This window comes from Cynocephalus volans, chromosome 8 (assembly GCF_027409185.1).
Source record: "Cynocephalus volans isolate mCynVol1 chromosome 8, mCynVol1.pri, whole genome shotgun sequence".
NCBI classification, from domain to species: Eukaryota; Metazoa; Chordata; class Mammalia; order Dermoptera; family Cynocephalidae; genus Cynocephalus; species Cynocephalus volans.
Genome location: NC_084467.1, coordinates 24929654 through 24957500, shown reverse-complemented (window position 1 = coordinate 24957500; position 27847 = coordinate 24929654). Strand labels below are relative to the sequence as shown.

General features: G+C 40.5%; 3 protein-coding genes across 3 annotated transcripts in view; 2 read left to right on the top strand and 1 right to left on the bottom strand.

The window, feature by feature from the left end:
* Positions 1-2309, top strand: part of FABP3 (fatty acid binding protein 3) — a 10053-nt gene extending 7744 nt beyond the window's left edge. The window contains exons 3-4 of the mRNA XM_063103604.1: positions 448-549; positions 2021-2309. Coding sequence (XP_062959674.1) covers positions 448-549; positions 2021-2074 — 156 coding nt within the window. The 3' untranslated portion in view covers positions 2075-2309. The remainder of the gene's footprint in view (positions 1-447; positions 550-2020) is intronic.
* ZCCHC17 (zinc finger CCHC-type containing 17) overlaps positions 601-27847 on the bottom strand; it is a 64585-nt gene continuing 37338 nt past the window's right edge. The window contains exons 4-8 of the mRNA XM_063103603.1: positions 25637-25737; positions 23760-23851; positions 19272-19372; positions 17122-17264; positions 601-3974 (exon numbers count right to left, since the gene is read on the bottom strand). Coding sequence (XP_062959673.1) covers positions 3813-3974; positions 17122-17264; positions 19272-19372; positions 23760-23851; positions 25637-25737 — 599 coding nt within the window. The 3' untranslated portion in view covers positions 601-3812. The remainder of the gene's footprint in view (positions 3975-17121; positions 17265-19271; positions 19373-23759; positions 23852-25636; positions 25738-27847) is intronic.
* Positions 14151-27847, top strand: part of SNRNP40 (small nuclear ribonucleoprotein U5 subunit 40) — an 82987-nt gene continuing 69290 nt past the window's right edge. The window contains exon 1 of the mRNA XM_063103602.1: positions 14151-14391. The gene's annotated coding sequence lies outside the window, so the exon portion shown is untranslated. The remainder of the gene's footprint in view (positions 14392-27847) is intronic.

Sequence of the window (27847 nt, the reverse complement as noted above, 5' to 3'; positions counted from 1 at the left end):
AAGTCTAATTTGCCAATACTTCCCATCAGTAAGGGTCTCTTAGACATTATGTGTGACAACCACAAGGCTGAGGAGAGATTCTCAGGTCTCAGTCTTTCCCAGGGATATGGACTGGTACTGCCCCCTATATCTGAAGGGAACTGGGGCTGTGGGCATCACCTCTAGAGTACAGGATAAGTGCCGATCTTGAAGGCTCATGGCGCTTCTCAGAGCCACGCTGTCTGGCTTCACTATACTGCCTCCCTCTCCCTACTTGCGTAATACCTGAAGGCCCCTCCCCTAGCCAAGCAGAGCAGAGATTGGAGGTGGGTTGCCTGAGCTCTGGTCCTAGCACCATTACTAGTTTGGGTCAGAGGCTGTATTCTCTGTGGCCCCAGTGTTTGGACCCTATCCTGCCCCTCCCTCCTGGCTCACATCACAGCTCAGGCCTCTGCTCTCTTTCTATAGTCCATTGTGACGCTGGATGGAGGCAAACTTGTCCATGTGCAGAAGTGGGACGGGCAAGAGACGACACTTGTGCGGGAGCTAAGTGATGGGAAACTCATCCTGGTAAGTTAGGCAACTCTGGAGCTACAACTAATTAGTTACCACTACTGCCCCTTCGGTCAAGCTTGTTTTATTAAAAAGCCAAGGTTCTCCCCTGAGAACCACAGAAGCTGGGACAAGAGAGGTGATATTGGGGTTGGGTTGGTATTAGGTGGGAATTTTTTCTCTGTAGTTGCTCTGGATTCACACAGGCCTAGGTTCAATCTCAGGTTACGGGCTGCATGACTTTGGACAAGTCACTTCAAGTGCAAGTGTAAACATGTTTTTTTTTCCTGTGGCTGACCTTGGTGTTATCAGCACCATGTTCCAACTGACCAGCCCTAAAATGGGTATTAATAACCAACCCTGTAGGGCTGCTGGGAAGTCTGAAAGAGTGTACACATAGCACAAAGCATCACTGTATCATTGAGGTGGGAGGAATACAGCAGGTTGCTCCATATCCTTAGTTTCCTCCTTCTGTGTTTCCGCTTTACCTCGCCCCAGGAAAAGGTAAAAAGCATGAGGGCCAAATCTGATCCCAGGCCCTCTAGGAGAGGCTCCCATCTCTCATCACAGTGTTCCCTTCCCTCTCTTTCCCAGGACTGCATTGCCACATGCAGGGAAGGCTGGTGGCTGGTGGGGGCACTGACTGACAGCTCAGTCCTTTCTTGCCCATTCCAGTCCACCTCTTCAGTACTCTGTATGTCTGGCCTTCTGCAAGTACGTACTGCCTGGGTAGGAAGTAACACAACCAGGCCAGCAGATCTGTTCAGGGACAAACTTGAAGACTTCACTTGGAGAACATAGCTTTGACTGAACTTCCCCAAGACCCAGGGACAGAGAGCAAATTACCTGTGGTTTCTGCCTCCTAACCTTGTAGGGACTTTCACCTTGGCACCTTTGCTACAGACCTTCTGGGTCATTGTAACCTACAAACTGCATTCTTGCACTCACTTGGAGGTAGGAATGAGGTGCCTAGCTTTGGGGATGTGATACGCAGAACCAAATTCTTAGTGGGCAATTGGACTATGGTGAAGCCATGGGCCTGGTGGTTCTATGATGCCAGGCTGGATGGAGGGGGTTCAGGGTTCAGGCCCTGGTGCTATACCCTAAGTTAGGGACGGGATGGAGAACTGGTGGCCTAACACAGTCCTTTCTCAAGAGTTTCTGGACATTTTTATTCACCTATTTGTCTAGTATATGCCAGGCACCACCTTAGGCACTAAAAATGAAGGAAACTGATTGCTTCAGGGGAAAGAGAAACAATAGGATCTTGACCAAATTACTTCCTCTCTCAAAGATCGTTTTTCCAAATATCTAAAATAGGAATAATAATGCCTACCTAAAGACTTGCCATACCTATCAGAAAGAAAAAACGTGAAATGCCTGGCACATAGTAGGTACTTAAGTGATAATTACCAGGATGAAGGGCGTGGAGAGTGCCCGCAACTGCCTTCCTTGGTCCACCCCCTCCTGACTCTGTCTTTTCTTTCAGACACTCACCCACGGCAGTGCAGTTAGCACTCGCACTTATGAGAAAGAGGCATGACCTGCCTGTGCCATCATTGACTGCTCCTCCGCCAATCGGCTACCCCTCGACTCAGTACCACATTGCCTCATTTTTTTCCTCTGGCATTTTGTATAAATTCATCTTGGCTGAGGAATTCTTCTGGGGTCAGGTGCCACCAGCCTGGATCCAGATCCAGTTCCCATTGAGTATCTGGTTTGTTTCTTTTTAAGTGCATCCAAAGGGTGCTGAGGTTAATAAAGCAGAGCCAAGGACACCCAGTTGCCTCTTTGACTTTGGTGATATAACAGGTTTCCTATGTGTGTTAGACAGTGGGCTGAGATGACTGCCTGAAGGTTACTATGGAAGAAGCACTGGCCGATCACATTATACACATTCAATAATAAAACAGCTGTATCTACACCTTGCCTTTACACTGCCCTCATGGTCAAATGAGCTATTCCAGTCAGTGCTGGGGCTTCCCCAGACTTGGCTACTGAACTGTCATCTCAGGCCTATCCTGCACTGAATACTCTTGGGTCTGCCTCTTCTCTGTGAAATGCTGTGGACTCTCCCTTTCCAGAATGCAGGCTCAGGACACAGGATCCAGTCTTGTGCCATGGTAGTGGAAGAAAATGGCCACTGGCCAAGATGATTGCTGAACTCACAGCTATGCATCAAGCCAGTACTCGTGGTTACAAATTCTTACTGGTTCTCTAACGGACTTTGGGGAAGAGGTAATTCATCTGTCATTACAGAAGGGAGGGCTTATTATTAATCTCCCAAGAAGGCTGGGACTGGCTCTGTACCTCAGCTGGGCTTCTCTCCAAGGTCTAAAGTAACATATTAAATGGTTTTCTGTCAACTAATGCAGGCTCAGTGACTAAGTCTGTAAGTTACCCAGGAAGAAGGATTATAGGAATAAGAACCTTCAGGGAAAATTACTCTTGCAATTCCCCTATGCATTGCCCCTCCCGAGCGTGTTAAAATAAAACGTATGCCTTCATATTAGAAAAAAACTTTCAGTAAGTTTAAAACCAAACACACTTCCATTTAGTGCCAGGAATTTAAGCAGAGACCTGAAGTGGAACCAAATGACTCACAGTAGTAAATACAAAACAGAACAATGATATTGGCTTCAGCTATCTGGTTCAGTGGTCTGCAGGAATGTCATACACAAGCTAAGTCACACTGCAAATCCTTTCTGGCTGTGGCCATTGGCTGTCAGTTCTAGCACAGAACTATGTGAGGGGGAATGGAAAAAGTGAGTACCACTTTGTACCATGTTGTCCTCCCTCTTAACTGCCAGTCTTCCTTTGCACCCGGGGTTAGATGCAGCAGAGACCACCCAATTGACCCAGGACAGACCAACAGTAAGGTGCCAATCACTCTGTTCTCCAACAATAGCCAGACTCAGCTCCACAGCAGTACCTGTGGCTCTAGCCTGGACTCCTGTACAGGAATCTGGCTCTGGCAGTGGCAGCTGGAGAGGGTAATAGGAACTCCTGCTGAATGAAGGAAGTTGAGTGAATGAATGGGTGAGCTGCAGGGTTCACTTGCAAAGGGACCAGGAGTAATAAGGAAAACTCAATCAGGCAGCTGCTTTTGACCTCTAATTTCCAAACCTGCCTGCTGCATGAGGGGAAGCCATCTCCCATGGGAGCGAAGTCAGTGGGGTGGGAGGCCATGTTCTCACTACTGAGTCTTTCCAGAGCCAGGGCTTTAGGGCACAAGGCTCCTGTTTCCTTACTCTCAACCACCCCCTCTCCTCTTCCTACTCTCACTCCTTGTGCTTCTTCTTGTGCTTCTTCTTCTTCTTCTTCTTCTTTGCTGCCTTGCTGTCTTTTGATGTGTGCCTCGCCTTCTTGCCTGTATCACTCTCAGAGTCTGAGCTCTCAGAGTCAGATGACTTCCTATCTCTGTGTTTCTTTTTCTTCTTTTCCTGAAAAGAAAATTTAAAAACTCAACATTGTATGTATATATTTGCTTTAAAAAATCATGGCCCAGGGGAGGGAGAAGGGAGGGAGGTTTTGGTGATGGGGAGCAATAATCAGCCACAATGTATATCGACAAAATAAAATTAAAAAAAAAAAAAAATCATGGCCCATAATCAATAGGGGACCACTTAATAAATTATAAGACATTAAAACAATAAAGTAAATCTTTAAAGAAAAAATAGCCAAAATAAGTAAAAGAACCAAGACATAAAGCAGTATGTAGATTTCAGTGTGTATAACATGTATGTGTATTTATATATACATACACACACACACATACATACATGTACACCATATAATGTGCATATACACACCTGTATATATTTAACATACACACAAAACAGTGGAAAGGACAGACCAAGCTGGTAACAAGTGTTCCCTTGGGAATGAACTGGATAGGGAGAAGGATAGGGGTCTTTCATTTTTTCCTTCATATAATTCTGTCCAGTTTGACTTCAAAAAAAAAAATCTTACCTTCGTTCTTCGGGTGAGGGGGGCAGCTGGCCAGTATGCAGATCTGAACACTTGACCTTAAGTGTTATAACACTGTACTCTAACCAACTGAGCTAACTGACCAGCCCTATTACCTTCATTTTTATTTTTTGGCAGCTGGCCGGTAAGGGGATCCAAACCCTTGACCTCGATGTTATCAATACCATGCTCTAACCAACAGCCAATTGGCCAGCCTAATTTCATTTTTTAAAGTGAAGAATATCACAGCTGAAAGGGGTCCCTAGATAGTACCTAGTCTATCTGGAGACAGTGACTCATATATCCAAGGTCACAGGACAAAAGATTTAGGACACTGACTCCCAGTCTGATTTCTAGGACACCCTGCTGCCAGAGAAAATAACTACCATCAAATAATACACCTCTATGGGGCCGGCCCGTGGCTCACTCGGGAGAGTGCGGTGCTGGTAACACCAAGGCCACGGGTTCGGATCCCATATAGGGATGGCCGGTTCGCTCAGTGGCTGAGCATGGTGCTGACAACACCAAGACAAGGGTTAAGATCCCCTTACCGGTCATCTTTTAAAAAAATAAAATAAAAAAATAATGCATCTCTACCTGCTACTCTTGAACATTTATCATCTCTAACTTTCACAGCAACCTCACAAGATTATGCTGATAAAGAACGAAGTTCAGAACTTTCCCCAAACTATACCCACCACTCCATGTTGCCAAAGACAGTAGGCAGATTCCCAGGCTTCTATGGGGCAGTCCAGGCAGTTTTAGAGTTTTACATTAACCTTTTCTTTGAATTCCAAATATCTGTATTACCTCAGTAAGGTTTCTAAGAAGGAGGAAATACTTTACGAGGAGAAAGGGAGACAGCAGGAAAGGGTGAAGCTCCTGCTCCTTCTATGGGCTTACATCCAGCCCAAGAGCTGTATATTTGCCTGAGTGGTACACCAGGTAGTAGGAGCTGGCTATGAGAAATGGTGGAAAGAATACTGAATCAGGTGCTAGATAGTCCTAGACCTGCATTCTGGCTCTGCCATTTACTATTCTATAACTATGGGCAGGTCATCTTACCTCACTGAGGTCTAGTCTCCTCAAATGTAAAATGGAGATAAGAATAGCACCTATGTCATATGGCTATGGTGAAGATTTAATGAGGACAGTATCTGTGGCTTGAAGAAGCTGAAAGCTACTTGCCCCAGATCACACAGGCAGGGTTGGGATCTCCATGTAGATCACATGAATGGAAATCTGAGTTTTCCTGTGTAGTACATTGCCCCTCTTGCTGTACAGCAACAGGAGGCCTCATGGTATGGTGGTCAGTCAACAATTTTGGAATAAGACAAAACTAAGTTCAAGTTCCAGCTCTGCCACTTAACTCACTATGTGACTTGGAACAAGAGACTTGACTTTTTTGAACCTCAGTTTTCTTTTCAGTATTGGAAATAAGTACATACCTCAAAGGACACTATGAGGATTAAACAAGATAAGTACTAACTATAATGCCTGATAAATTATAGGCACTCAGTGGTAGCTAGAAATATTTTTCTCTCATTTCATAGAACTCCCAGGATGTTCTGACAGTCTGGCCAAGAATCTATATATATCAGATGAGTCAAAGTTTTGAGAGGAGATTAAACCAAAATTCTTTCTTGGCATCTCCAACGGAGTAAGAGAATAGGGAACAAAGTTTCACAGACTCACATTACCAAGCTATAGCAACCATGGCTGGGAGGTGCTGAGAGTTGGCATATCAATGGTTTGGCTTATTGCTGCCCCATCCTGGATGGCAAGAAGTCCACCATAGGATATTATGGGCTTAGAAGCCTCAACAGGTTCTTCCCCCCTTGAACCTGGGAAAGTAAATAAGCAAATGTAGAGTCTGGCACCAATTCCCTCTAATCCTGGCCCGGCCTGAATAAATAAATGAGGAAAGTTTTAATACTGCTTTACATCTAAATAGCACTTTCCAGTTTACCAAGATTTTTGCATCTCTTATCTTATAATAATAACAATCTGGTAAGATAAATATTCATGAATTATTCCCATTTCACAGAAGAAAAACTGCAACTCAGAGAAGTAAAGTGAGTTGACCAAGCAACAAGAATGCTATACTTTCTAACATAGAGTCCGGCACTATTTCCATGTGCCTCTCAAAGATGTGAGCTCAGGAGGAGGGAATAGAAAAACAAATCTTCTAGAAGATGCTGAAATGCTGGAACATGGACTTTAGCTAGCAAGGATGACTTGGGGAGACGGCCACCTTCTAAGCCTCAATCCTGATGCAAAAAGTCTTTTGCAGCCTGAACAAAGACAATCCAGTCCCCCAGCAATAGAACAAAAGAACGATCACTTTGGAAAGTTGGGAATTGGGGTGGGGGAAGAAAGACAGCCAGAAGGTGAAACGAGCTTCTGGTCCCTCAACTGCATTCAAGTGGGAAAGACAACAGAAGATAAAGGGTAAAAAAATAGCCCAGGGGTGTGAGCCCATAGCAGACAGACCAGGAGGGACATTGAAAAGAAGCCATTGCTTCAATGTCTCTAAGGACTACTCTCTAGGTTGACTGAGATGAAGTGACTTACCCAAGTGGTAGAACCTGGATTTGACCCTGGCTGGGTCCCAAAGTAGATGTTTATTTTAGCCCTGTCTATATTAAAGGCATCATCTAGGGCTGGCTGGTTAGCTCGGCCAGTTAGGAGTGCAGCCTTGTAATGCCAAGGTCATGGGTTTGGATCCCAGTACTGGCCAGCCACCCCTCCTCAAAAATAAAAATAAAAGCATCACCTAATTAGCACCTCCCAACCAAAAGGCACCAATCTGGCTAGAAATCAACCAATCAATCGTTTATTCTTGAGAAATGACTGATTTTCAAGAAGTGATTTGATTCTCAAACTGATTCTCGAGGATAAACTTTTGGGAAGTAGGGTAGAAGGTGATTCCTGGCTAGATCTTGCCTACAAGGCACCAGTTTTCCATAGTTTGGAAAGGAAAAGGTTGGACCAGAAGAAAAAGGTTTATTAATCAACTGACAAATATTTACTCAACTTTACTGCCTACAAAACACTCCAGAGAGCCATAGTCACATATGGTATTGCTTAGGTTAGGAGATAAGGAGAATACAGATTATAATAATAATCCAGACAAATAGAGAGTACGTACTAGTGCAAAGCATCATGCAGGTCTTTGGGGGATGCAAAGTAAACACCCTCAGCGGTGGGGCCTGGCACCAACCCCTCCAAACTTGAGCCAACCTCATCAAGGGAAAGAATAACTCCTTATAACCATACAGTACATTCATTCAACAAATATTTATTGAGTACTTTCTATAAACAAGGAATATCCATTAATTACTTTGTCTCATTACATTAATTGAGTAAGGTCAGAAATCAGGAATCATTAACCTTCAAGGAACAAATTATCTAGTCAGGGAGAAACACTAATTAAGATACTAGGCAGTCCATGGTAAATGACGTAAGAAAAAAAAAAATGCACCATGACACACAAGGGAAATAAATCAATTATGTCCAAGGAATTTGAGGATGGCTTCATGAAAGATATGTAATGTGTTACGCTTTGAAGCATGAATACGGTTTTGGCAGGTGGTGGTGGTTGTACTGATAGAAGAAAGTGAGGTCCTTCCAGCCCGAGGGAAGACACGATGAGGCAGAGGCATGAAAGATCTTTCAGGAAATTATCCTGACAAATTATCTTGTGTGGCTTATTTACTATGCCCTGGATCCCATCCCTTCTCTCCTACTCAAAATATTGGGCCAGAAATTGTCCCCTCTCTCCTGCATCAATTTTTCCCTCTTTACTGGCTCATTCTCAACAATAAACATATGCTATAACGCATCAGGAAAAATCCAACCCTCTTGAATAATTTTAATCAGGTTGTCACCCCACCACTCTACTCAAATAGTTCTTGTTAAAGTTACCAATGATTTCCACACAGCCAAATCAATTCTTGGGTCTCATTTGCTTGATCTATCAGTCAAGATAGATACAGATGGACAAATATTTAGAACACATTCTTCACCTAACTTCCATCACATTCTCTTGCTTTTCCCACCAATTTCCCTGGCTTTTCCTTGTCAGTCTTCTTTGCTGGTTCATCCTCATCTCCATAAACTCTAAAAGTTGAGCACTCTGGAGCTCAGGGCTTAAATCTGTTCTCTCATGTATATTTACTCTCCAGATGATCTCATATAATTTCATAAATACCGTCTATATGTAGATGACTCCCAAATTTTTTTGACTCCCAAATTTCTATCTCTTACCTAGGCCTCTCCCTTGAACTCCAAACTATACATCCAACTGCCTACTCTACAGTTCACATAGATATCTGATAGGTATCTCAATTTCTACGTCTTGCCTCCTTCCGAACCTACACCTCCACCAGCTTTCTTCCCCTCTTCATAGATAGCAACTCAGACTAAATTCCTGGTCGCTCCCCATTTCCATACTTCCGCATTCCTTCTCCTCTTAACTCAAATCTTCCAGATACTCAGTCCAAAAATCTCGGTGCCATCTTCACCTGCTTTCTTTCCTAGCTCCCATCTGATCCCTTGACAAAGTCTGTCAGATCTATTTTCAAAATATATCCATACTTCAACTTCCTTCTCATCATTTCTGCCACTATCATTCTATTCCAAGCCACTGTCATCTCACCTGGATTACTAATATTGTCTGTTAACTGGCTTGCTGCTTCCACCCTTGCTTCTGACCATCTAGTTTCCACGCAGCAGCCAGAATAATTCTCTGAAAACATAAGTCATATCATGTCACTCCTCTGCTCGAAACCTCTAGTGACATCCATCTCACTCTATATTGAAAGGTGAAGTCATCACAATTGCCTGTAAGGCCCTCCACCATCTGGTTCCCTTTGATCTCTCTAACTTCCTCTCCTATCACTCTTTTTATTCACTTCATTCCAGCCACACTGGCATCCTTACTGTTCCTTAATGATGGCAAACTCATTTCCAACATCTGGCTATTGCATTTGTTGAAATGCTCTCTCTTCACTTACCTGAATAGCTTCTTTCTCACTTCCTTCAGATATCCACTAAAATGACACTTCATGAGAGAGGCAAGCTCTTACTACCCTATCTAAAATGGCAAGTTAACTACTCCTCACCCCTATTCCAGTACTCCCTGTCTCCTATAAACAAATTAATTTGTCTCAATAGCACTTATCACTACTTGATTTATTATTATTATTTTGCATTTGTTTACCAGTTTATCATCTATCACCCCCATTAAAATCTAAGTGCCATTAAGATAGGGATTTTACCTGTTTTGTTCATTATTATACCTGCAGTGACTAGAAAAGAGCCTGGCACATAGTAGAAGTTCTATTAACGAATGAGGTTGGAGTACAGTGTGTGTGGGAAGGAACTGGCGGGAGGTGATGCTGGGCAATTGGACAGGTTGTGAAGAGTCTTAAAGGAACTTAGACTTTATGCCATAGAGGAAGGGAAATCACTGAAGGCTTCTGAGCAGACTACACTGGGCAATTCTCTCTGCTCTATAAGAATGGATCCAGACCTGGCAATCTCTCTCCAGACAGGCACCAGAAGAAGTTCTCTGAATAACAGAACAGAGCCAGCACTGCAGCCAAAGGATGACATTCTCATGTCTTGTTCTGTGTATCATGAAGCAGACAGTAATTATAGTAGCCAAATCAAAAGGAGAAAATTATATTGAAATATAACTAAACTTCACTATAGGAAGACCTCTTACTACTGCCCCTGCTCCCTTCATTATTACCCACTATCAGCAACAAGTCAATCCCTATTACTCTCCAAGCTAAGAGCAGGTTTCACTAAGTTAAGTATCCCAAGGAGCTACAGACAGCAGAGATTATGCCTATTATATGCCAGACATTACTTGGAACAGGTGATATTCTTTCTTTATCCAGGGGCCATTTCCTGGTTCCTCAACATACCTAGCATCTTCTCCTGTCTTTGCATTAAACATTTTCTTCCACCAGAATGCAGAAAGAAGTAGACAATGAAGCAGACTTGTGAAGAAACAGAGATAACCCAAAAGCTTCACATTCTGACTTTCTCATTCCAGTTCTGGCTGGCGTAGCTGTACTTCATTTCCTGTCTTTGAATGTCTATGAGATCCAATAACCTCCTGAAATGAGTTTCTGTCCTTTACCACCATACACACCTTGACTGCTTATATTTCTCCTTATGCTATTATCTGCTTGAGTGTAGGTGCTGTAACCTTTATTTCACGTGAGTTGCCTGTCACATATACTTTCAATGTGCCAGGCATTCCTGCTATCCACTGACCAACTCAGCAACATGGACTGCTGAAGGCATTTCCCTTCAGATGAGCCTACTCAGTTCCACATTTGGCTCCCAGAGTCGACTAGTGCTGAAACAGGCACCTAAATGTGCTACTCTCACATACTCCAAAAAGTCTATCTCAGGTAGGAAGTTTTTACTGGTATGGAAAGCCAATCTCTTACTGGAATCAAAGATTTTAGAGGGTAAAAGGAAACAGACAAGAGGCCTGGAATCTTGATTTACAATTTTGAACAGAAGCAAATCAGTAGATAACATTGCATCGGCTAAAGGTAGCTGGTAACAAGGAAAAAACTGGTCAAAAAGTGACCTTAAAAGTCCTGATATGTCAAGCACTTCACACAATGCTAGACATGTATGAGGCGTATATACATATTGTTGGACAAATGGATAACTGAAGAGTTAAATAAATGAATAGTTGAAGAATGGTGTGTAGAAAAGAATATTGTTAAGAAATAAGAATTTGTGTGACTTCAGGCAAGTCAGTTAATTTCTCTGAATCTCCCTTTTCCTCATGTATAAAATGGTGGGATAATAACACCTGCTCTGGCTACCTCAAAGGATCATATAAGAATAAAACAAAATAAAAATAGGAAGGAATCTTATAAACTGTAAGTACTAAACAAACATGAGGCACAAAAGATAATGGAGGGGTAAACAATGAGGTGAAAGGACAATGATGCTAGAAGATATCTTGGTAGAAATAATGGACATCAAGGGGGAAGTTTTAACCTTTTCAACTCCCTAGAGCACTTTTTAATCAAAGAGGACTCATGAGTTAGAAGTTCATATACACAAGGGTACTTTAAAAGATAATAAGGTATGATGATTATTACTGCCATTATTCAGACCATTTCGCTATTAAGTGAAAGGGCAATGGAGGGTACGAAAGTGGGTTGACTAAGGAGGTCATAAAGAGTCTCATACTTAGTTAGATCCTAAATAATTGTTTTGGTGAACTGAGATACATATCTCAAAGCAGCTTGAGAAACAAAGTAATAACTAATTGCACTAGGTATATACAGCAAGGCAGAAAGAACTCAAGCAAAGACTCACAGAAGTGAGATATCCACTTAACCACTTTAGTAATGTAACAAAAGCCATTTACCCCTGAAAGGTTAAAAGAGAAAGAATAATCCTTGGAACATATAAATAGAATCATTAAAATCTATCTAAAATCATTAAAAATCTATCTCTGTTAAAAACGTACAATTATTTCTGTTTGCAGACAACATGATCTTCTTTGTAGGAAACCCTAAAGATTCTACAAACACACAAAAAAACTGTTAGAACTAATAAAGAATTCAGCGAAGTTGCAGGATACAAACCAACACATAAAAACCAGTACACTAACAATGAGCAATCTGAAAAGGAAATTAAGAAAACAATTTCATTTACAATAGCATCAAAAAGAATAAAATACTTAGAAATAAACTTAACCAAAGAGGTGAGAGACTTGTATACCGAAAAGTACAAAACATTACTGAAAGAAATTAAAGACGACACAAATAAATGGAAAGACATCTTGTTAACAAGGATTGGAAGACTTAATATGGTTAAGATATCCATATTGCCCAAAGCAATCTACAGATTCAACACAATCTCCATCAAAATCCCAAAAATGTTTTTTGCAGAAATAGAAAAATACATCCTAAAATTCGTATGGAATCTCAAAGGACCCCAAATAGCCAAAACAATCTTGAAAAAGAAGAATAAAGATGGAGAACTCATACTTCCTGATTTCAAAGCTTAAAATGAAGCTACAGTAATCAAAACAGTGTGGTACTGGTATAAAGACAGACATCAAGACCAATGGAATAGAACAGAGAGCTCAGAACTAAATATATGGTCAAATGATTTTGGACAAGAGTGCCAAGACCATTTAAGAGGGGGAAAGAACACTCTTTTCAACAAATGGTGCTGGGAAAACTGCATGTCCACATTTTAAAAAAAGGTGGACCCTTACTTTACACCATATACAAAAATTAACTCAAAATGAATCAAAGACTTAAATGTAAGAGCTAAAACTATAAAACTCTTAGATGGAAACAGGGAAAAAGCTTCATGACATTGGATTTGGCAATGATTTCTTGAATATGATACCGAAAGCACAAGCAATAAAAGAAAAATAGGACTGGCCAGTTAGCTCACGTGGTTAGAGCACAGTGTTATAACACCAAGGTCAAGGGTTTGAATCCCTGTTCAGGCCAGCCACCGAAAAAAAAAAGAAAAAGAAAGAAAAAACAGATAAGCTTAACTTTATTGAGATTAAACTTCTTTGTACAAAGAATATTATCAATAATATGCTTAACACTACTGAACTGTACACTTATAAATAGTTAACATGGTAAACTTTATGTTATGTGTTTTTTACCACAATTATAAAAAAATGTAAATATGGAAAGAAAAAAAAGACACTATCGAAAGAATAAAAAGGCAACCCACACAATAGGAGAAAATATTTGCAAATCATATAGCTGATGGGGTTAGTATCCGGAACATATAGAGAACTCCAACATTCAAAAAATGCCAAAAATAAACAACCCAATTCAAAAATGGTCAAAGTACTTGAATAGACATTTCTCCAAAGATGACATACAAATGACCTATAAGCATATAAAAAGATGTTCAACACCTCTAATCATTAGGGAAATGAAAATCAAAACTACAAGAAATACGACTTTACACATATTAGGACAGCTATTATGCAGAAAAACAAAAAACAAAAAACCGAAAAACAGAAAATAAGTGTTGGCTAGGATGTGGAGAAACTGAAACCTTTGTGCATTGCTAGTGGGAATAACAGAATTAACATATGATCCAGCAATTCCACTTCTGGGTATATACCCAAAAGAATTGAAATCTGGGTCTCAAAGAGATATCTGCACACCCACGTTCACAGCAGCATTATTCACAATAGCCAGAAGGTGGAAGCAACCCAAGTGTCTATTGACAGATGAATTGATAAACAAAATGTGGTATATATAGTGGAATATTTTTCAGACTTAAAAAGAAGGAAATTCTGACATATGCTACAATATAGATGAACTTTGAGGACATTATGCTAAGTGAAATAAGCTAGGCATAAAAAGACAAACACTGTATGATTTCACTTCTATGAGGTACCTAGAATAGTTAAATTCATAGAGAGAGAAAGTAGAATGGTCAGGGTGCCAGGAGCAGGAGGAAGGGGAGAATGGGGAATTATTGTTTAATGGGTACAGAGTTTTAGTTTTGCAATATGAAAAGAATTCCCAAATAAATGACGGTGACAATCATACAATATAAGTGTATTTATTTTTCCCTAGTCAAGTGACTATTTTTTTTTTTTTTTGACAGGTAAGGGGATTGCAATCCTCGGCAGGTGTGATCTACACCATGCTCAGCTAGTGAGAGCACGGGCCTTCCCTATATAGGATCTGAACCCGCAGCCTTGGCGCTACCAGCGCTGCACTCTCCCGAGTGAGTCATGGGGCCAGCCCTCAAGTGGCTATTTACACCATGCTCAGCTAGTGAGAGCACGGGCCTTCCCTATATAGGATCTGAACCCGCAGCCTTGGCGCTACCAGCGCTGCACTCTCCCGAGTGAGTCATGGGGCCAGCCCTCAAGTGGCTATTTAATACTACTGAGCTATACACTTAAAATAGTTAAGATGGTAAATTTTGTTATGTGTATTTTACTACAATTAAAAATAAATACTATACCCAAAGGCTGCAAATTTGGGCTAGATCAGATGGGTGAATGAATGTGATCTATTCACTGAGACAGGGAAGAACGTGGAAGGAGCAGCTTTGGGTAGGAATATTAAGAGTTCTAGGGTGTGTTGACCTTGATGTCAACTAGACAATCAGGTGGAGATGTCAAGCAGGCCGTGTGATATCTAAATTTGGAGTATGAGAGAAAAAAATCAGGGATAGAAATTAAGATTTGGACAAAAGTAAGGATAAAATACTTAATTTGGGGGTTATCAGTACATAGATGGTATTTAAAACCACAAGACAGGATGAGATTACCTAGAAGCACTCCAATATTCAGAGTTAAGCAGAGGGTGAGAAATCAATAATGAAGACAAAGTAGGCAGTGAGATAAAGAATGTGCTTTTTTTAAAAAAATCAGATGCCCAGACCTATGTGCTGTGAACTTGGTACCTAAGATGTGGAGGGCAAATTATTATTTTTAAAATTCCCTAGGCTAGGGCCGGCCCGTGGCTCACTCGGTAGAGTGCGGTGCTGATAACACCAAGGCCACAGGTTCGGATCCTTAAAAAAAAAAAAAAAAAAAAAAAAAAAAAAAAATTCCCTAGGCTAGTTCAACAGTCTGAATGTGAGAGATGTGAGGGGATTAACTGACCCTTGGCAATGGGAGTGGCAGGAAGGAAGAGAACTTTGAGATACATAAAAGGTACCACTGACAGGACTTGCTGACTAACTAGATGTGGTATGGAAAGGAGAGGAAAATTAATGACACATTGGTTTATTTCTTCGGAAATAAGAGGGTATGGGGAGATTAGGAGAGTATTGCTGCCATTAAAACAGGTAATATAAGACAGAAGGAAAGAAACAAGGGTTTTGTGGGTGGTGGGCTTTTTGTTGTTGTTGTTGTTTATGTTGTTTTGTTTTGTTCTGTTTTTCTTTGAAAAGATGACCGGTAAGGGGATCTTAACCCTTGACTTGGTGTTGTCAGCACCACACTCTCCCAAGTGAGCTAACCGGCCATCCCTATATAGGGATCCGAACGCTTGGCCTTGGTGTTATCAGCACCACAGTCTCCTGAGTGAGCCACCAACTGGCCTTGGTGGTGGTTGTTTTTGTGGTGGTGGAGGTGGAAAGGGTGTGCGTGTCTGTGTGTGTCTGTGTTTAGCAGGGAGGGCTGAAAAAGAGATAATGATAATCATGACAGTCAACATTAATTAAGAACTTACTTGTCAGTGCTTTGTATCTATTTTGGGTATCTGGGCATTCCTCTGCAAGGAACACTGTCATCAAAGATCACAACAATTCCATTTTGAAAATGAAGGAACTGAAGTTACAGAGCCCAAAATTACATAGCTGGTAAGTAGCACATAGGAGTCTCAATCCTCGGTTTGGTTGACTCCAAGCCAAAGTTTGAGGTACCTGTGGGATGCTACTTAGAACTGTGCAAGCCAATGAAGGCAGCAAGTCTTAGGAGGGATAGGATCACCCAGGGAGAGAATATACAGATTGACAAATTATATTATTCATATACTTGGCTAATTCTTATAATGGTATACTGAGCCTTTTCCTTACCTGTAAAATGAATACTTAATTTGTAGATAATGACCACTGAGGGCAATGCACTCAAATAGTTTTGTATTCCTAGAGTTTGTAACACTTAGCACAAAATGACCACTCAACAAAAGGTTGCCAAAGATTTTTTTAAAAAACAAAACCCAATAACTGGCCACAGTTAGAAAAACCATACATGATAAGAAGAACAACTATTTCCTGACTAAACTATAGTATAGTTCTTTTATTTTCTCTCTGTGTAGCATGCTACAAATCCACTGTTTCTTTCTGCACCACAACAATGTGTTACGAATTGTTCTGTTCTATATAGTAGATACAAGGCAGAACTCAGTGAGACAGGCACTGTTATACACTGCTGGGCACAGATAAGTACTAACTGGAAGGCAAATTAATAAAATGTATCAAAAGCCTTAAAACCCTAACTCAGTAATCTTCCTTAGGAATTTATCCAAAGAAAACAATAAGAAATGTGGCCAAAAATTTAGGTTGGAAGTAATAAAAAATATCCAACAATAAGAAAACAATTAAATAAATCACAGTACAGCTACATGGTAAAGTATTATGCTGTTCTTAAATCAAGCTGGGGTTTTTTTTGTTTGTTTTTTATTTTTGGTGGCTGGCCAGTAGGGTATCTAAACCATTGACCTTGGCGTTATCGCCATGCTCCAACCAACTGGGCTAACCAGCTAGCCCATATCAAGTTTTTGAAGAACACTTAAGGATACTAGAAAATGCTTTCGATAAGTAAAATGAAAAAAGTAGAGTATAATTTTGTGTTTATATGTATGTGTAGCTATATATATCTGTATTTATTATTACCTAGAACAAAGATTAAAATATATAAAAAATACTTGGAGTCTCTCTGGGTGGAAAGACTATAAGAGATCTTGATTTTTTTCTTTATGTTTTTTACACTTGATCTTAGCCAAAAGGCCGAGAAGCGATCTTTATGTTTTTTAGTACTTACAAAATATCTGCAAAAAGCACATTTTCATTTAAAACTCAAAAAATATATGATAAATAAACTAAAAGCAAGACAGCACTCACCTTCTTTCTTTTTCTAGAATTCCTCGTGGGGTCAGGCTTCTCAAACTCTGCTGACTTTGCCTCTTCCTTCTCCTCTTCCTCATCAGGTATCAGAGAGTATTTGGTCCCACCTGGTTGCATGAAACAATCTTTTGCAAAGTGGCCTTCAGAAAAGAAGTAGAAAAGGTAGAGGGGAGGAATTAGTCTCTCTCAGCAGGTAGATCTTTCCCATAGGTTCATGAAAGGGGCTAGCTGGTTCAGGAAACATTACTGTTCATTCAGAGCAGCTGTTTGATTCAGAGCAGATTTTCCATCACTTCAAAATGGCATTGCTTATTCAACCAGAGCCAGACTAGCAGCTGGTCTTAAAGCTGTGGGAAACACTGGTGCTGCTTTGGAAATGGCAGAGGATATAAGGATATGAGGATACAAGCTTGTGTTGCCCTCTGTTAGCAATGGGGCTTATTAATTTTTAAAGATCTGCTTTGGAACTTATTCCTGACAACAAAAGGCTGCTCCAGAAAGCAGGATGCTCAGCAGAGGGAGCTGAGTGGCAGGCCAAGTCCTAAAGGAAGACAGCTCTTGGGCAGTTGGCAGGAAGTGGGCAGTAATATCCAAGCTAACACACAGAGAGACAGGCAGTCACCTTGGGGCACTGAACATTCACAGATTGTCAGGTCTGGCAAAGGCCTTAGGAATCATCAAATCCAATATCATCCTATATTTGCAGAGGAACTGAAGGCCAAGAACTGAGAAGTAGCTGAAGGTCATACAGATAGTAGTGAGCTAAAACTTATCCCAGGTCTCATGTCTCCCTGCCCTGTGCTTGTTCTACTGCACCCAACCCAACTACCTGGGCCAGACCCTTCCTGTCTGGGACAAATTCCACCTCTCATTATTCTTCTCTGCCTTATGTAACGCCTGTTAGACACAAATTGTAGGAAAGAGGAGACTCCACCCTCCCTGAGCTTATAGTACTACTGAGGGGCCCTTTAACAGATATAATGCTCTAACAGCTAGTTTTATCTGAGCTTGTGGTAGATGCTGTCTCAGGGACAGAGAGGAATTATATACGATAACCAAAAAGTTATGTGTAAACTACTTTGAACCTCTGGGTTCAGAAGAGGGATGGTGTCTGGAAAGGGAATACAGCACAGTTTTCTAAATATCGGGAATGCTTCCAAAATTACCATGAAGAGGTATTCTTTCAATTTTATTTTTCATTTTGTCCCTCTACATTTATGATAAATAGGGGCTTAAAACACCACAACGTCAACCGGGGCACAAATCTGCTACCAGTCATTTCAGAAAAATCGACAGAGTCGGATGGATGGAAGGCTAGAAAGGAGTGACAAGTTGATGTCACTCTGAAAATGAGAAGCTGGCAATCCCTCTCATTATAGCTCCAACAGGAAGTCAGGCTGAAGGAGCTTTTTAATATTTGAGTAAGACTACAGGAAACCTGAGGAAATAGAGCTAAAAAGAAGTGACTATCCTGTGTTCTTTATTACTAAAAACAGAATTCTGTTTTTAAAGAGAGAAAGATGAGGAAGAAAGGGTTTAACTTGGATCTTTAAAGAATCTATTTCTAGGGGCCGGCCCGTGGCTCACTCGGGAGAGTGCGGTGCTGATAACACCAAGGCCCTGGGTTCAGATCCCATATACGGATGGCCGGTTCGCTCACTGGTTGAGCGTGGTGCTGACAACACCAAGTCAAGGGTTAAGATCCCCTTACCGGTCATCTTTAAAAAAAAAAAAAAAAAAAAATCTATTTCTAAATCACTTAATTTTTGCAGAACAATAATCTTTGGAGATAAAATTTAGAGTATTAATCATAATCCAACACTTTCATCCTTCCTGGCATAGTTAATGGAGACCTTGCCCAGGCAGAGCATCAGCTGCAGAGGCTGGGGGAGGGCAGATGGCAGGGGAAGGGGAGTGGTGGTGGTAATATAGTACCCGGCAGGGCCAGCATTCAGAAAAGTAAACAGAAAAAGCATGAAGCCATACACTCTGCTGTGAGTCTGGTAGGAGTAACAGCATGAGCAGGTGAGGCCATCACTTGGATAAAAAACAGGGTGAGCTAAATTAACACTGGGCTGCCTCCTTTGTTCAGTAAAGGGTCCATCCACAAGGAGGGAAAGACAGAAATAGTGGAGGCTTTACCTTACCTTTACAGCCACACTTCTTGCAAGTAGTGTTCAGGACGGCCTCAAGGGTTATCTTCTGCCCAGTGTAATCCTGGAAGGACCGCCTCCGCCTCTCTTCTTGCCTGTAATGAAAAAGATACTGACTGCTGGCCCTCCTAAGAGATGTAGCCAGAGATAGTACAAGGTAATGCCATATGTTGCTTTTTTGTTTTGTTTTTGGCAGGGAGAAGGGAGAGAGAAGGAAAAGTGTTGGACAGAATGAGACATGCAGTGAAAGCAATGACATGAAATAGCCTAATTTTTTCACTCAGGACAAGGCTCTGAATTAACCATTATGAATGAGACTAGGCCTCATTTCACTAATGCACAGAGGGTGAAAACATAATTACTCACCATGCTAAACACACTACAATTCCTACCAGGTCACTCATGGATTTAAAAGACCTTCAAAGGCTTTCTAGAAAGTCAAGGCCAAGCTCCTTACCTTGGCATTCAAGGCCTTTTTTTTCAGTGTGTCTCTAACCTCTAACCTGTCTCTAAGCCTCACCTTTTTTAAAAATTTATTTACTTATTGATTGATTGATTGGTGGCTGGCCAGTACAGGGACTCATCTTTATTTATACAATATGCTCTGGCCAAAAAAAGACTATTTTACCTTCTTTGGATGGCTCAGTTCTTTTGCTCATGCTGTTCACTCTCCTGAAATGCTGTGCTTCCCCTTTTTACTCCCTCCCAGTTCAGTCTGATTTACTACGGAATTCTTTGGGAGATAGAGGATTTTAGTTTTTCCAAACCTTTTACCTTAATACCTTGGGGCCTGAGGGAATGAAATATAAGACAGCTAGATTTTGATGGAAAATGAAAGGTGGCTGACAAACTATGGGTAACTAAAGACAGCATGAGGATATTGAGCATAACAGGGCTAGGACAGAGAATGGGGTGCCTGGGGAAATTAATCTGTTCAGGAGCCTCTCCCACTCAAAGGCTTTTAAAATAATTCATACTCTTTGACTGATACTCAAGGCCCTACACAATCTGATCCCAACATATCTTTCAAATCTTACATTCTAGTACTTGAACACCTCCTCTTCTTTCTTTAAACAAAACTCCCAAATGTGCCATGTATTTTCCTGCCTCATGCCTTTCCTCAAACCATTTCTTCTGTCCGGAATACTGTTCCTTCCCTTGCTGACTGACAAAAAAAATTTTTTAATACAAATACAATTTGTTTATTTTGATTAGCATATTCATTATTACAAATCATACTTACTCTTTATGCCCCTTATCCAATCTCTCCCCTTCCCCCTCAAATAACCATAGATTTGTTCTCTCCTTATGATAGGTTAACTGTTTCTCCACTGATTTGTTGCCTAGATGACTTGTCCATTACTGAGAGGTGTGTTAAGGTCTCCCACTACTATTGTATAGCAGATGCTTCTTCTATTACTCTGGAGTGTGCTTTGTGGAGAGAGAGGACCTCTTCTTTTTTCTTTGGTCTCTACTGGTGACTTTCCTTGTGTCGATGCAGTTGAGGGTCTGGCCTGCCATCTGCACAGTGGCTATGACTACTGCTGTAGCAACTAGCTGCTTTTGCGGCAGCCGTGGCAACTACAGTTGCTATGGTGGGCCACCCTCATGGAAATGGTGTTTTTGGTGTGCTGGTTGTGGCTGGGTCCAGCTTCCCCTAGCTCCATGCCTCAGGACCCCAACAGGGTCCTAGGGCAGTGGCAACAGTGTGCCTGGTTATGGCTGGGTTTAGCTTCCCCAGGCTCCATACCTCAGGACCCTGGAAGGGCCCCAGGGCAGCAGCGCCAGTGTGCCTGGTTGCAGTTGGGTTCAGCTTCCTCAGGCTCCATTACTCAGGACCCCGATGGGGACTAACTAACAAAATCTTATCCATTCTTCGAGATCTAGCTCAAATGCCAGCCACCTTCTCTCTGGCCACCATGATCTGAAATCTCTTCCTCTTCAAGCTAATTCCTAGAAGTCTTTCCTTAAACCAATCTTTTTTAGCATTATTACATGCTGCCTTATATTTGTTGAATAAATGAGTAGATGAATGTACCAACTAAATGAATGCTACATATTAGGCACTATGGGAGATAAGAAAGATAAGACATGGTCCCCTGTAAGGAAAGCAGAAAAAGTTTAGTCAGGCTCACTCGCCTCACATCCGTTACAAATGGGCAAGATTCAGCACACTCACTAGAAACAAGTTATAAAAGTAGTGTAACTGCGCATGTGTGCCCATTTACTGATTCAGCATGATTGTTGTAATTATGTAATGCTTGGCTTGTGGCCGCTATTGTGTATAGAGAATATAAAAGTAACTGCTCTGAACTGCTGGTCAGCAGAGCACGGAAGGCAGAGCAGAGCACAGAGGTTCAGTGGAGTAGAGCTTGAGCTCATGTCTGAGGATAAAGAGTGTCTGTGAAGCTCACGTCTGAATAATAAAGTATGCCTACTTTGCATAAAGCTGCCAGATATCTTTTTTCAATTACCTGACTCACAGCCTGCATAGGAAGGGGCAGAAGGATCTGAGATCCTGCTCTACATCCCTGTTTTCATGGGTCTTACTCATTCTTTCCAAAGAAAAGATTATAATCTCAGACATTAGGGGAGAAACAGAGAGGCATTTAAAACAATAACTACAAGCAGCAACATATATGAAATGTCTACTATAGACTAGACACTAAGCTCGCTCCTTACAAACAAGATTTTACTTAAATCTTTACTAAAATTCCATCATTTCTAAGATATGTGTCATTACCTCCATTTTATAGTGAAGAAGCTGAGGTTCAGAGAGAATAAATAATCTGCTCAAGGTCATATACTATTTTGGAGTAGAACTAGGACTCTTTCTGATTCAAGTCTAACTCTAAAACCAGTAATCATTCTATTATACCATGCTTTTTTCCTGGATGCAGCTACAGACATGGTTTACAACAAGGTATTGTTTTAGCCACTTGGTTAATACTAGAAAGAGCCTATACACAGAGACATGTACAGTTGAAAACCAGGGAGCCCTTTCCCTTCTATACCCTGTTTCTGAGAAACAGAGTTAGCTCTTTTATCTTGTTTTATATTTTACCATTATAAAGGTGGCTTTGGGAAATTTCACTGCTTTTTAATGAGTCTATATAGCATAAAATTCTTTGGAGCAGAAACAATTTATTACAACACAATCAGGAAGTGCCAGACTTAAATAACATTTCTGAGTTCCGTGTTATAAAAGATTTCTACTGTAAGTGTAAAGTGTTTTGTCAATAATCAGCCCTACAAACATGTCAATATTTAGAGACTAAACTGCAGAAATATGAAAAACTCTGTAAGTCACATGCAACATCTAGAAACATTATGTAGTAAAAAGGGCATTAGTTTTAATGTCAGAGAGAACAAGATTCAAGCTCTTGACCCACTATAATTTGCTATGTTACCACAGGCAAGTTATTTATCAACAAGCACAAAACTATAAAATGGGAATATAAATTAAAATGGAGATAACACCCACTTCACAGGTTGTTATGAGAATTCCATGCACTAACACGCATAAACTGTCTTGCATAATGCCTGGCACATAGTATTCAATAAATATAATTTCCTTTCCCTGTAGATAAAATTCCTTCATAGTCAAAATGATTTTACTCAAAGCTATGTAAATAAGGGTCCAAACTTTTTGCCATGAAGATCCCACTCAAATAACATTATTATTATTATTATTTTATTAATCAATGACATAACTGCCACTGAGAACACCTAATTAGAATGAGAGAAACAATGTGATATTTTATTATCAAAAGCAACAAAATAACAACTAGCATGGTCAACTTGAGGATAAATGTATGATTTCTGTTGGTTTTCTGAAACACTAAAAACAGTTAATAAACCCCCTAAGATCCCTTAAAGGGGTCTTAGGGAGCCAAAAACCCCTGGTTAGAAATTCAAGAAAGACCTTGAGACAGACAGCAAATTCCCTGTATCACCAGATATTATCCTACACGGACAGAAAATCTTCCATTCTTAAATGAAAGGTCAGAAGAGCCAATGAAAGTAAGGTTTCGTGTTCAGAACACAGTGTACCCCAAAATGTGGGAGTTTAAACCCCACTGGAGTTGTTCCTAGATTACCCTACCCTCTCACATGATCTCTACCTTTTTTTAGCCCCAATGCAGAAATCACTAGGAGAGAGGCAAATAACAGTACTTCATGAATACTTGTTGGCTAGCTGGTTAAAGGGCAGAAGCAGAAAGAGATTAAGGGGAAGGAAACAGAACCATTGATGGAGCATTCCTATGCCAGGAGCTTTGCATGTTAGCATTTCATCTTAGAACTCTATTCAGTAGTGTTTTCTATACATATACCTCTAAATACCAAAGATCATAAAGGTTACATAACTGTTCAATATCACAAAGTCCATAAAGGGTAGAGCTCCCAGTTCAGTCTGATTTACTACAGAATTCTATGCTTTGGTAGATAGAGGATTTTAGTTTTTCCAAACCTTTTACCTACTCAATGATAACGTTGTTGGGATCAAGGTCTTTCCCAGTCCCTTGGTTGACAACTTTCATGGAGAGGGATACTTTTATCCTATCATTTTTCATCTAAAAAAGACAAAAACAAAGTCACAAAAACTCTAAGTACATCATTTAGACTGCCATCTAAAATTATCTGACTAAGAATCAGTTTTTATCAACATAACAAACACTGAGCTCCTCTAATGGACAAAAGCACTGTGCTAGGAACACTGGAAATACACCCTGTTCTTTTTTTTTTTTTTTGTCTTTTTGGTGACCAGCACTCAGCCAGTGAGTGCACCGGCCATTCCTATATAGGATCCGAACCCGCGTCGGGAGCGTCGGGAGTGTCGCGGCTCTCCCAGCGCCGCACTCTCCCGAGTGCGCCTCGGGCTCGGCCCAACACTGGAAATACAAAGAAGTATTAAGAAGCAGACCTTATGGCAGAAGAATTTTGGGAAATGGTCTTTATCTCATTCCTATCTCTCTGAGGGAAAGAAAGAAATGGTTGCTCAGAAATCCAAGGCCTGTGGAGGTAACCAGGCAGAAAATAAACGCTGTTTCTTCCAAGTAAGTTCCATAAGCCCAGAAAGGGTTTTAGAACATTCCAGGAGACTAAATCTCCTTTTTAACTTGGTCTAGAGCTTCTTTATGCATAAAGACAATTGTTAGTCACATTGTTTTTCTTTTACTTCTTGCAGCATATTAAGCCATTCTTTGCTTCAGGGTCTTTGCATCAGCTATTCCCTCTGCTTGGAATATTCTTATCCCACCTCTTCACATAACTAAGTTCCTTTTCCTTTAAGTTTCAGCTCATATATACCATCTCCTCAGAGAGTCCCTTCCTGACAACTTTATCTAAATCTACCTCCAATATTATTCAAACCCAATACAACACATTATAATTTGCAATTATTTTATGTATATGTTTGTTTACTTAGTTTTTTTTTTTTTTTTTTTTTTGTCTTTTTTTGTGACCGGTAAGGGGATCGCAACCCTTGGCTTGGTGTCGCCTGCACTGCGCTCAGCCAGTGAGCGCACCGGCCATCCCTATGTAGGATCCGAACCCGCGGCGGGAGTGCCATTGCGCACCCAGTGCCACACTCTCCCAAGTGAGCCACGGAGTCGGCCCGTGTTTACTTAGTTTTAATTTGTCGTCTCTACTTATATTCTATATAAGCTCCATATATAAGCTGGGATCATTTATGTCTGGCTCACTCTTGTATCCCCCAAACCTAGCGTACATTAAGCACTCGAATATTGTTAACTATTGCTCTTTCAGGTCTATCTCCCCTGCCATTCTCTTGTAGAATAGCAGGACTCAATGTATGTTTCTATTTCTCCCGAGGTCTACCCATACCCACAGCCCTCACAGCCTCAAGTGAGTTGTTATTAACAGGCTCCTTCAGATCTTTTTCATTTCCCTCACATTGCATGGTGCCAAATATTAGGAAAAAGGACTGTAAACTCTGTGTCCTTTTTTGTTTGGGCCCAAGTTGAAGTGTACCTGGCAGCTATTCTTTGTGATAAAGACTTGTCCCATAGATTAAGTTTACTTCTCTCTTTTTGGTTCTTCTCTCTTTTTTTCCTCCCGCACACCATATGGGTAAACTTCAGGGAGGAAAGTTTTACAAACATGTACTTAATACATTTTTGTAGTTCACACCATTCCTTTTCAGTCTGCTGCACAGACAGCCAGAAGTTTTAAATTCAGGACAGATTATAGTGGCAGAATCTGAAAATAAGATTGTCAGCCACAATTAACAACATTTACACATAAAATTTACCTCAACATTTACCTCATAAAATACTAAGAAAATTCCAGCTTTTTCTAATCCTTTCTAGCCCCATGAAAGCTGCAGAGAACTTTACCTCTCGGCCAATAAGCTTCACCCACACTTTGTCTCCGACATCTACTATCTCAGAGGGTTTATCCACCCGACAGGATGACATGTGAGTTCGATGGACCAGACCTAGGAACAAGAACAAGAAATAAAATAAAGCAGAGGGTATGTCTAGTATTTATACTCTAAATGACTGGGTAAGGAGAAGACAGGAGCTGGGGAATGCAAGAGAAAAATAAAATTTTTCACTGGAAATACTCATTAATTTAGAACTGCAAATTAAAACAATTTGAAATCGCTTTTTATACCTCAGCAACCAGTAAACATTCTTTAAAATAATGCTCAGTAAAGATGTGGTAAAATAACTACAATCATATAATACTGGTAGAAGTTCAAGTTCGTAAAATTCTTTGAAAGCAAAGGCATAAAGATGTTTACACCTTTGATGCAAGAACTGTTGGGATTTTTTTTTCCAAAAAACAAACTCAATAGAGATAAAAATCTATGGAAAAGTACTTGCAGTCCTATTTCCTACAATTATAATTGTTATTTAAGAAAATAAGAAGTATAAAACAACCTAAATCACCAATAATTGGAAAACAGCTTGGCGAACTATGTAAATGCAAATGGAAAAGTAAGCAGCCATTTAAATTACAGTTACAAGGGCCAGCCCGTGGCTCACTCAGGAGAGTGTGGTGCTGATAACACCAAGGCCGCGGGTTCGGATCCTATATAGGGATGGCTGGTTAGCTCACTGGCTGAGCGTGGTGCTGACAACACCAAGTCAAGGGTTAAGATCCCCTTACCGGTCATCTTTTTAAAAAATAAATAAATAAATAAATAAATAAATTACAGTTACAGAAAATAGCTAATGATAGGTGTTAAGTGAAAAAAGGAAATACAAACAAGGTGCCATTTTTAACCTATCAAAGCAGCAAAATACTTAGAAAGTAACAACACTCAATGTTGTTAAAGTATAGTAAAATAAGAAATATTACAGGGCTGGCCTGTGGCTCACTCGGGAGAGTGTGGTGCTGATAGTACCAAGTCAAGGGTTAAGATCCCCTTACCGGTCATCTTTAAAAAAAAAAAGAAATATTACTAAGTCTAGAATATACAGGGCCAGCCCATGGCTCAATTAGGAGAGTATGATGCTGATAACACCAAGGCCATGGGTTCGGATCCCTATATAGGGATGGCCAGTTAGCTCACTTGGGAGATCGTGGTGCTGACAACACCAAGACAAAGGTTAAGATCCCCATACCGGTCATCTTTTTAAAAAAAAAAAAAGAAAGAAAGAAATATTACTAAATCTAGAATAAACTTTTGGAACTCACTTAGCATTGGCTATGAAGAATATTAGAACTGTCTATAAAATATTTAATACTTAATAAAATAATTTAAAATTAAATAATTGAATACCAACATTTTAATAAAATATTTATAACAGAAATCATTTTTTATTCTGTCCAAGGTCCTTTCTTTGGGAGAAACACCTTCCATACATTCTAAAATAATCTGTTCCGTCCATGGGATTTGGTTGGAAACAACCTAACTCCGCAGCTGTGGGCACATGATACAGGCTTAGTCAATCAAGGTACTTCAACCAAAGTAATTACCCGCCACAGTAATTAACTGGCTCAGGGCCAGACACAAATCAATCATCTTTCTCAAGTCTTTTGTCAAGATTATACACTACACAAAATTGTCAGTGCTCATCTTTACCACCAGATGACAAGAATCTGCCAGAGAGAAGCAAAGAAGAGCACTGGTAAACAAGACACAAAGCTCTGAGAGTGTAATCTAAGCACCTGATACAGCCAAGGCTGAAGCTAGATTTATCCTGGGATCCCCTGGCCAAAAAAACCAAAATGTTTCTTTCTTTCTTTCTTTTTTTTTTTTTTTTCTAAAAGATGACCAGTAAGGGGATCTTAACCCTTGACTTGGTGTTGTCAGCACCACACTCAGCCAGTGAGCCAACTGGCCATCCGAACCTGTGGCCTTGGTGTTATCAGCACCGCACTCTCCCAAGTGAGCCACGGGCTGGCCCCCAAGCCAAAATGTTTCTCATCTGTATTTCTGTCCCTTGCAACCAAGAATTCTGACTAATAATTAATTCAACCCACAATCACTTCTAGGAGTCTGTCCTAAAAAACAATCCCCATAAGCAAAGCTACATGCCTCAGGAAAAGTGATCTACATCAAAATATTCAATGTATTTTTAAGACAGGAAAATTTA